General features: G+C 44.1%; 1 protein-coding gene across 1 annotated transcript; it reads left to right on the forward strand.

Moving 5' to 3' along the window:
* Positions 1 to 8,172: 8,172 nt before the first annotated feature.
* Positions 8,173 to 10,419, forward strand: LOC308285522 (iron-sulfur clusters transporter ABCB7, mitochondrial-like; the record flags this gene model as incomplete). Its single annotated transcript, XM_080726304.1, has 1 exon — positions 8,173 to 10,419. The coding sequence occupies one exon, from the start codon at positions 8,173 to 8,175 to the stop codon at positions 10,417 to 10,419; it is 2,247 nt and encodes a 748-aa protein (XP_080582430.1).
* Between the last annotated feature and the right edge of the window lie 1,233 nt (positions 10,420 to 11,652).

The following is an 11,652-nucleotide window of genomic DNA, read 5'->3' on the forward strand; positions in this document are numbered from 1 at the left end:
CCTCACATCCTACTTAAATACCCCCCCCAAAAAAAGTTTTTCTGGGTATTTTCCTCCTGTATAGAAAGTCGATGGGAGCCCAACTTGACTTGGCTGCTGTGGCGACCCCGAAGGTCGCAAACTCGGGCGCCCTAGCTAAATCATTAGAGCATGCCCTGGGCTACATCTGTGCAAAATTTGGCGCTTTAAGACAAATTTTTACAAAATTAGCATTTGCTCCCCTTAACCCCCCGCACTATTATGTCTTGTTGACAGAACTTGAGTTCCACCACCACACCTGCCACAGGCAGCTCTTGGTGTCGGTGGCCTTCTTTCCATTGGTGCTGCCAAACAGGACGGCCCGGTGCTGGTGCACATGCTCCAGGAGGACGGCCACTTCGTGCCGAGTGAACGATGCCGACCGCGACCGCTTGGCCCGAGCCTTCTTGGTGTGACCCAGGCGTGGAATTTCCCAGTCTGCATTTAAAACAGTTAAACATTGAATGCTGTTATTTTGGTAATTATTTGGCTATAGAGTGCCTAACCTTATTCCTAACCTTAACGTCAGTAAAATGGTGCCAAAACCCTATTCCCAATCTTAACCTCAGAAAGATATGCATAATCCTAAAGTTGTATATAAAACAAATACAAGAATAAAAATCTCGGCGAGTATGTTTTCCGGCGATGCTACCGGTTACCCTGTGAGCTTGTAGATCGGCTATTTAAAAGCTTAAAACGTGTCCTCCGGTCAGGGGTGTCGCACCAAATTCTGGGTCACTGTGGGCCCCCATGAATGTTCTTCATAGGGGGAGGGGGTTTAACCCATTTAGACAGGGATCACATTATTATGCATTGTTTTGTGCTTTAACTATTGAAAAATAATATTTCAAATCCTTCTACGGTATTTTGAAAAACCTATGTTTCTATGTCAGTGGTGCTCAAACGTTTTCATGTGAAGGACCCCCAAAATGATGTGTATTTGGCCACGGGTGCTAAAAAACATACATAATATTCAAAGATTTGCACACATTTTCACGACTTTTCAAAAATAGCAGATCTACAAGCTCGCAGCGCGGCACCGAGCTTGCATAGCTGCTATTTTTCATAGTATATAACAGGGGTCTTCAACAGGGGTCCGGGACCCCTAGGGGGTCCTCAGAGTTACTGTAGGGGGTCCTCCAAATCTTTGTGTGATAGAAACCTTTTTTTTCTCTCCTTTTTTATATTAACCACTTGAACCCTAGCGTCCAAATTATGAGAACTTTAGCCAAAAATAGCAGATCTACAAGCTTGTAGATTGGCTATTTTTGGCAAAGAGGTTTGGTGTAGAGGAGAAAAAGAGCAGACTAAGTACATGTGAAAGGTCAAGTTTATTAAGTATTGACGGTTCAAGTGGTTAAATATCTGAAAACACACATTGACATGAATACAAAATACACTGATGATTGTGCTGTCAAACGATGAAACTATATGGAGTCTATGAACAGGTTGTGGGGGTCCCTGCTTCATCTCTCTCTCAACTAATAGACCCCCCTGGTATAGGCTATAATATAGGCCCCTCCACCTTGGCTTGGGCCCTAGTGAACTCAGTCCCACATTTCCCCCCCCTTGTGACGCCCCTGCCTCCGGTTAACTTACTTGCCACAGCAGCAGCAGCATCATGTCCAGAGTAATCCTCTCCCACCGGCGCCACGTGTTCATCTGGTGACTCTACTTTCACTGTGTGTTTTATATGAGACATGTTTTATCCACTGCTCCACGCTCTCCATGGAGACGTTGTAAACAACAACAACATGTTACACTTACTTCCGGGTCAACGTAATTCGCGCGTGCGCAATGAAGGGGCCGAGGCACCGTTGCCTTTAGCCCATCGCCCCCTGGTGGACGAGGTGTGTAACTGTCGCTGAAACAGATGGATGGATGGATGGATGGATGGATGGATCAGCAGTGGAAAAAAAGTACCCAAATGTTTTACTTCATTGTAAAAGTATCAATACTGCAATGTAAAAGACCAGAATTCAAAATGTACTTAAAATATACAAAAGTATATTGGCATTACAATGTAGGCTACGTAAAAGCAGGCCTACTCATTATGCAGAATGTCAACATTTCTAGTTTTCAAAATATAAAAATCTTTTGAAAATAGCAGATCTACAACCTTGCGACGCATTGCGAGCTTGTGGATTGGCTATGTTCAAATGTCCGAAATGTTATTGTTTTTATTTATTTTATTTATAGTAGCCTAATAATAATCAAAATCTACAAAGTAACTAGTAACTAAAGATAAATGTAAAAGTACAATCTTTGGATCCAAGATGTAGTTGAGTAGCAGTAAAAGTATTGGAAATTGGAAATACTCAAGTAAAGTACAAATACCTCGGAATTGTACAGTACTTAATTAAATGTATTGTATTTAGTAACGTTACACCACTGGAATGGATGGATGGACGGACAGTGGACACATGGATGGACACATGGATAGATACAAAGATTTATTGATTTGTAGCCTACTGCAGTGGTTCTCAACCTGTGGGTCGGGACCCCTAGGGGGGTCCCCAAATTATTTTGGGGGTCCCCAGATGAGCATCACCAAATATGGGCATTCCATATATGGACTTGATATTAACATTTTCGGCATGGGATTGAGGACATCAGAAATCTCCATATATGGACATAAAAGGGATTTTGTTTCTAGGAATAACCATGTATGGACTTTTTATTTTATTTTATCCTTTATTAATAATAAGAAGCCGGTGGGACAAACGGTTCTCGAGATACGCGGATTACATACACACAGACAGACTCACAGAGACTTCTCGCATTTATAGATAGATATGTATTGATATGGAAAACGGGTCAGGTCCACCTTATGTCATGGATATCAGACAACAACTATTAATATAATATAAAACCCAAGTGTTCGTTGAACCTGTTATATGAGGAACACAGAGGGACCCAAATAAAACAATGTCCTGGCAGAATTATAATCCAATATTCCAAATTATTTATTTCCTATTCGTTAAGTGTACAATTATTGATGAACCTATACTAATGTAAATGAATGAATGCAAGAAAAGAATGATACAACCTTACACAGCAATACAGCAATACAGAGCTCTGGGTCCAAACTTAACTAGCACATAGAGTAAACTCAGTGTGTCAGTTCATGAAGTCTGACACTGAGTTTCTATCTACAGAGCTTCTTATACAATTCAGATCAAAGGGGTTGATGAGTCGATTCTCGTTGTGGGTTGATCTTCAGGTAACTTGGGGAGTCCATGACAGGGTGTTGACAACTTTGATTGACCACAGTGATGGATTATTTTACTTCATCACGGGTGCACGTGAGTGCACGTACGCCTTCATACTTCCTGAAATGAAAACAACTTCGTGCAGAACAAAGTACAACAATATCGCTATATTTTCCACACCTTTTGTCAGTTTTTAGAGATTCGTGGGTGGGTTCATGTGTAACGGGGCTGGTTTTGTGTGGCTTGGGGAGCTGATTGGGAAATTGCCTGCACCTGGACTTGGGTGTGGCCCTTAAAAGCACGCTGCAGTAAGAGCAGGCTGGGCATTCGAGACAGAGAGCAGAGCAGAGCAGCCATGGACAGGTGCCGGGGCCCTGTCACCCAAGAGCGGACCCGTCTGTGGGGTGCTGAGGAGCGGACCCGTCTGTGGGGTGCTGAGGAGGAACACTGATGGAGATGACAACACACAGATAGCAACGCAGAGTATGCAGCCGAGGGGAAAGCAGAGCCAGAACCACGTTGAAACGCCGATTGAAACGTCCTGAAATGGCCAGCAGCACAGCGGTGCAGCTCCAGAGAATGGAGGCAGCAGCCGCGCTGACCAGACGGCGGCGGTGGTGCCGTTCCCCACGAGGCCAGAGTGAAAGAGGGGAGGCTGGATACACGCAACAGAGGGGTCAAGTCAAGACTTGCCCCTCTCCGAGCTAAGTACCCCTCTACACTCTGATATCTGCGTTGTGCCTGCTGTGCTGTTTTTAACCTCCTTATTTTAGTCCTTTAATTATTCCTTTTATTTGGTCCTATAATTCCTACTCACTGTAAAGGCTCCGTTTTGGGACACTTTTAGCTCATTTTATAGTAATAGTCCTCACTGTTTTGATATTAAAATAAACCATTGCATGCTTTTATTTCCCTTTAACTTTAGTATTGTTTTATTGGAGTTCTCTTGTTATTAGTGTGCAGTGTGTTTAATTTAGTGGAATGTTGAGGCCATTAGGCCATTTGGGACTTAGTACTGAAAGAGCTATTTTGTTTGACCCCCTCTAAAGGAGACCTGCGAGAGAAGGAGAATATTGGACATTGGGAAAAAAGGACTGTGCGCGTTCCACAAGGACTGCTGGGGGCCTATGCGCATTAGTAGGAAGCAAACCTGAAGCCACATATTGTCTTTTAAAAGTTCATTGTCTGTTCACTGTTGATTCATTACCATTTTCAAAAGTCATTGCCTGTTTCATGTTAAATTAATACTTTTTGTAGCAATAAAACTGTTTATTGCATGAAGTGCCTGATTATTTCTCTGCTCGAAAACCTGATTAGAACGAACCTGTTTGCCTTATTTTTGAGAGTTTTGAATAGAGTTCCTGGGCTCTCCTCCAGGTGGCGTTGTTGGCAACAATACTTTTTATACTTTTTAACCTTGCCACAGACCCAAATTCTGGCGTCGGTCGGCAGGATCAGGTTCACTGAGCAGAGATTAATCAGGTTTTTTTTATTTTTGTTGTATGGATTTTAAAACATGATGATGATGACTGTTAATCTTTTTCAGAACTTTAATACGGCACTGGCCTGTTAAGTTTGCAACCGTGGCAGGGACTGCCAACCTTTAGCCATGGGGGGATGTAACTGGGCTGGTTTTGTGTGGCTTGGGGAGCTGATTGGGAAATTGCCTGCACCTGGACTTGGGTGTGGCCCTTAAAAGCACGCTGCAGTGAGAGCAGGCTGGGCATTCGAGACAGAGAGCAGAGCAGAGCAGCCATGGACAGGTGCCGGGGCCCTGTCACCCAAGAGCGGACCCGTCTGTGGGGTGCTGAGGAGCGGACCCGTCTGTGGGGTGCTGAGGAGGCACACTGATGGAGATGACAACACACAGATAGCAACGCAGAGTATGCAGCCGAGGGGAAAGCAGAGCCAGAACCACGTTGAAACGCTGATTGAAACGTCCTGAAATGGCCAGCAGCACAGCGGTGCAGCTCCAGAGAATGGAGGCAGCAGCCGCGCTGACCAGACGGCGGCGGTGGTGCCGTTCCCCACGAGGCCAGAGTGAAAGAGGGGAGGCTGGATACACGCAACAGAGGGGTCAAGTCAAGACTTGCCCCTCTCCGAGCTAAGTACCCCTCTACACTCTGATATCTGCGTTGTGCCTGCTGTGCTGTTTTTAACCTCCTTATTTTAGTCCTTTAATTATTCCTTTTATTTGGTCCTATAATTCCTACTCACTGTAAAGGCTCCGTTTTGGGACACTTTTAGCTCATTTTATAGTAATAGTCCTCACTGTTTTGATATTAAAATAAACCATTGCATGCTTTTATTTCCCTTTAACTTTAGTATTGTTTTATTGGAGTTCTCTTGTTATTAGTGTGCAGTGTGTTTAATTTAGTGGAATGTTGAGGCCATTAGGCCATTTGGGACTTGGTACTGAAAGAGCTATTTTGTTTGACCCCCTCTAAAGGAGACCTGCGAGAGAAGGAGAATATTGGACATTGGGAAAAAAGGACTGTGCGCGTTCCACAAGGACTGCTGGGGGCCTATGCGCATTAGTAGGAAGCAAACCTGAAGCCACATATTGTCTTTTAAAAGTTCATTGTCTGTTCACTGTTGATTCATTACCATTTTCAAAAGTCATTGCCTGTTTCATGTTAAATTAATACTTTTTGTAGCAATAAAACTGTTTATTGCATGAAGTGCCTGATTATTTCTCTGCTCGAAAACCTGATTAGAACGAACCTGTTTGCCTTATTTTTGAGAGTTTTGAATAGAGTTCCTGGGCTCTCCTCCAGGTGGCGTTGTTGGCAACAATACTTTTTATACTTTTTAACCTTGCCACACATGACCTCAGCCTAGTTTCCTTTTGACAGTTTAAATCAAATAGATGATATCCTGCCGTCAAATTCTGCTTTCTCTTTGACAGTATAAGTGAATAAAAAGAAAAAACAATTGTCATAATAAGTTTAAATTCCACGGCAGTGAATTAAAAGAAAAACAATATTGTCATAATGATAAGTTTAAATTCCACGGCCCATTACAGTAAGTTTGACATGTTTAAATTCCACGGCCCATTACAGTAAGTTTGACATGAGTTTCTGACATCACTCTTTTAGACCAGTTTAATTTACATTATGCTGCGGCAATCACCTTTTATTGCTGGAATCTATGAGACCTTATGTTTTAAAATTCCCCTATGTTTTAAAATTCCCCTATCAGTGCAAAATACTTTTGTCATTTGTCTTGATTTTTCATAAACTTTGGATGCACTTTTGGGGCCTTTTTAGGGACAGGGGTTACTCAATTTAGCTTTTTTTCCGTGAGGTTTTTAAGTCCCTTCTTAAGACTCACTTTTTTTTAATCTGGCTTTTAACCATAGCTTTTACATTTTTAACTTAACTTTGTTATTTTTCTTTTTAATCTGGCTTTTAACCATAGCTTTTACATTTTTAACTTTTTAACTTTGTTATTTTTCTTCTCGCTTGTTTGTTAAGGGGAGACATGGCAGGTGAAAACATGTAAAAAATCAAAATGTAAAAAAATGAAATTTTTTACTATTTTGCTTCCTAAACATGCCTTCTTTCAAACAAATGCAAAATTAACGTTCAAAATACACATATAAATGTTCATTTCATACGTGAAAGTGCCGAGTTAACAGCATTTGTTTTCATACATATTTTACAAAATATAGATATATATAGACAATAAAAAATGAATAAAAGATGAATCAAAGAAACATGGCCCCCTCACGTATTAGGAGGACAGTATGAGTCACCAGAACCGAGGACAGGTGTTTTTGATGAATCTAACATGATTAAAATGGAGTTTGAAGTTACAATTGGTTTGTATAGGATGGGGGTGTGTCCAATCTTTAAAGGCTGTTTCCCAAAATGTGTTTTTCCTCATACTTAGGTACATAAATCTCCTCTTCAGTTGCACCCACATACACCAAACCTTCCAGTTTTATTCTTATCTATATCCTGAAGATATTTACAAAGGGGTTTGTTGATATATCATTCATAGCCTGATTTACATCACATTTTATCACTAAAAACATGGCGAAAATGTGTTTTTTATGACTGTTGACACTATTTTATGATTTATGGAGTGATAAAAAGAGATATCTAAAATCCCCTCTGTAATTTGTTTTGTCTCTAATATGTCAAGAAAGGGAAACAATAGTTTTGAACCTGGCATTATCCAATCTTCAGATTTATGTACCTGAAAAGTATGCAAATTGGGCATTATTAGCGCATATAGTGCCTCATTTGCATATCTAAACATATAATTTCAGAAAACTTGTAATTCAAAAATTCTTAGTCTTGATGTAAGTAATCAACTGCAAAAGTTTCATTGTTGTAGCTATTAGTTATTTTTTTTACCCTATTCACCTGTAGTGTGTCTTGTACTTTGGTTTTATTGTTTTTCGATTCCACTGTTTTTATTCTGTTGTAAAGCATTTTGGTCAGCATTGTTGTTTTTAAATGTGCTATATAAATAGCGTTTTGATTGATTGATTGATTGATCTAAGTTCACATAATGCTTTTTTTTCTCAATTTAGTTTATACATTTAGTTTCCTAAGTTCACATAATGCTTTTTTCTCAATTTAGCTTATAAATTTAGTTTCAAATAATGCTATTTCTCATCAGTATCCATATACATACAATATATTTCATGCCCATACATGGAGATCCCTATCTGAACCAGTCACACAGATATGGTCCATGCCTTTGCCATCTGGCCAGTGATATATATCAATGACATCAGGGATCTTCATATATGGGCATAACAGGGATACCCATATATGGACTGTCACTGTGATATCACCTGTGATGTCACAGTGACAGTATGAATATCCAGGGTTTGATCGGTTTGATATTTGATGAGGTGATGTCACCTGACATCACTTCTCATCAGAAACATTGATGGAAGTTCACGTGAGAGCCTCTCAGCAACAACATGGCGCGGCTCTTGGTCCCGCTGAAATGTGGATTTCACGCACAAAGGCGAAAACTGCCGTTTATTCTTCGACAGACGAGTTCGTTTCATGCGTGGAACCACAAGGACGGAGATGAACGCCGCCACAACCATCAACATAATAAAACATGTCACCTGTTGAGGTCCACAGCCAACCTAAGAACGGCACCATGGAGTGTCAACAACACTGGAAACTGTCGTCGGATCTTGGAATCTGCAAATTATTTGCAAGTGACGGACAAGCGGACATGTTGGCATGGAAACGCAGGCGGAGGACTGAATGCCGACCCCAAAAATGTGCTGAAGGAGGTGAATTCTGACCAGATTCTGTCTGCGATGCTTTCGTATGTGTGGCCCAAGGACAGGCCAGATCTACGGAAGAGTGTGGCTGTCTCTCTGGGGCTGCTGGCTGCTGCTAAGATGATCAATGTGGCGGTACCCTACATTTTTAAGCATGCGGTGGACAAGCTCAACCCGATGTCGGGACACATGCTGAACCTGAATGACGCGCCAAGCACTGTGGCTACCACGGCAACAGCCCTGCTGATTGGCTATGGTGTGGCACGGGCGGGCGCAGCCCTCTTCAATGAGCTGAGGAACGCTGAGTTCGGCAAGGTGGCACAGAGCTCCATCCGTAGGATCGCCAAGGATGTGTTCCTCCACCTGCACAACCTGGACCTGGACTTCCACCTGAGCCGGCAGACGGGCGCGCTGTCCAAGGCCATCGACCGCGGGACGCGAGGCATCTCCTTCGTCCTCAGCGCCCTGGTCTTCAACTTGGGGCCCACCGTCTTTGAGATGGGCCTTGTCAGTGCCATCCTGTATTATAACTGTGGTGGAGAGATTGCGGCCGTGGCTGTGGGAACGTTAACGGCGTACACAGCCTTCACCATCCTAGTCACTCAATGGAGGACTCGTTTCCGGGTGGAGATGAACAAAGCAGACAACGAGGCGGGAAACGCAGCCATCGACTCCCTCCTCAACTATGAGACCGTTAAGTATTTCAACAACGAGAGGTATGAAGCAGAGCGGTACGATGGTTACCTGCAGACGTACGAGCATGCTTCCCTGAAGACCACAGAAACACTGGCCATGCTTAACTTTGGACAGAGCGCCATCTTCTCTGTGGGCCTCACAACTATCATGGTGATGGCCAGCCAGGGCATCATGGCAGGCGACATGACGGTAGGAGACCTGGTGATGGTGAACGGCCTGCTGTTTCAGCTCTCGCTTCCTCTCAACTTTTTGGGTACCGTGTACAGGGAGACCAGACAGGCGCTCATCGACATGAACACACTCTTCACCCTGCTCAGTGTGGACACCAAGATCAAGGAGAAGGATCTGGCTCCAGCACTGACCGTTATGCCGCAGGACGCCACAATCCGCTTCGAGGATGTCTACTTCGAGTACCTGGAGGGCCAGAAGGTCCTGAACGGCGTGTCCTTTGAGGTGCCCGCCGGGAAAAAGGTGGCGATCGTCGGAAGGAGTGGGTCAGGGAAGAGCACCATCGTGCGCATGTTGTTCCGCTTCTATGAGCCCCAGCAGGGGAACATCTACATCGCTGGTCAGAACATCAAGGATGTCAGCCTGGACAGCCTGAGGAAGTCTGTGGGCGTCATCCCTCAGGATAGTGTTCTGTTCCACAACACCATCTTCTACAACCTGCAGTATGGGAACATCAAGGCCACTGCAGAGGATGTGTACCGAGTGGCGCGGCTGGCTGGCCTCCACGATGCCATCCTCAAGATGCCAAATGGCTACGACACCCAGGTCGGTGAGAGAGGCCTCAAACTGTCAGGAGGGGAGAAGCAGCGTGTGGCCATTGCTCGCGCCATACTGAAGGACCGGCCCATTCTGCTGTACGATGAGGCCACATCCTCCCTGGACTCTATTACAGAAGAGGTCATTCTGAGGTCCATGAAGGAGATGGTCAAAGACAGAACATCAGTGTTCATCGCCCACAGACTGTCCACCATCGCTGACGCTGACGAGATCATCGTCCTCAATCAGGGTAAAGTAGCGGAGCGCGGAGACCACGCCACGCTCCTGAGCACGCCCGGCAGTCTGTACGCTGACCTGTGGAACACCCAGAACAGCAAGATCCTCAACAGCAACGGCGCGGCCGAGCCGCCTACTGAAAAGCGCCCGTCCGCCAAAGAGGAGGAGAGGAAGAAACTGCAGGAGGAGATCATGAACGGCGTGAAGGGCTGCGGAAACTGCTCCTGCTGAGAGGAGCGGAGGAGGAGCAGTTAGGAGGTCCCCTTCCTGTCCCGCTGTCGTTATCCTCCTCCTCCACAAGAGGCCGGCGCTGGTCGGATTGCTCTGCGACGTTCATGAACACATGATGAACTCCTCCTCCTGAAGCGAGAGGTTACAGGAGCCAGACTGGTATCCCTCAAACCACTGGTGCTCATGGGAGGGAATAATGTTCAGGGAAAAGGAGAGGTTCTAACCACAAGGGCATAAAGAATGGTCCAGCCACTGAAAGTGGGTTTTGAGAGTAAAAGGCCTTTAATTAAATAGACACCCCTCCTCGAAAGCAGTCAGAGCCAGCGTGCCATTGGATGACGTCCAAGGGGCTGTGCTTTATGTGACGCACAAACTGCAAAAACACATTGTCTGTTAGCCTACGTTTTTCTGACATTGCACATGGACACGCCTTTACCCACTTGAACCCCAGTGTTCTGTTCTGGGGACGAACATTCGGCGGAAATATTTTGCATCAAGCAAGAAAAGCAGGTCCCCTAGGCTAGTATAGAGCCTTGGGGGACTCCGGTCAAGTGTACAGGGTTTAGGTGGTCAATGGGCTTTGGCAACAGATGAGGCCGCACACACGTAATGAACCAGACACATGCCTTGGCGTTAACCTATGAATTATGTTGATTTGAATTTATCCTGATGTGAAAGAAATAATTACAGAAGAAGTAGAAGAAAAATAAAGGTTGTTAATGGACAACCAAAATCAGTTGGAAATATTACATCTTGATGTGGCCTCATAATTAAACGTAATGTTGATATGTCACTCTGACTATCCAGAAAATGATAACATGGCACTTCATGTCAAAAAGGTTGCCAACCCCTGCATTACTCCTATATATGATGTGCTTAGCGTTTCAAGCCAATAGGTGGCACTGTTGCCACTCATTACATATATTAAAGCTTTACCTGGGACAAGTTGGTCTTTGCGACAGTCATAGCCTAGAAGAGCATGCCAAGACTGAAGGGTCGGCCCAGAGCAATGGTCATACAATGTCACTGTTTTCTGGGTCCATGGTATTACTGCTCTCTGGGTCCATGGTTCACACTGTACTGGAGAAAATACACATCTGTTAATTCATTCTAGTCAAGTGGCTTTAATAAGCCATAGGCTAGTAGTAGTAGTAGTTGTTGTTGTTGTTGTTGTTGTTGTAGTTGTAGTCAGTGGTGGAAAAAGTACTCAAAATTTTACTCAAGTAAAATCAA

The sequence above is a fragment of the Nannobrachium achirus genome (genome assembly GCF_963921795.1).
Source record: "Nannobrachium achirus genome assembly, chromosome: 5".
Classification (NCBI taxonomy): Eukaryota; Metazoa; Chordata; class Actinopteri; order Myctophiformes; family Myctophidae; genus Nannobrachium; species Nannobrachium achirus.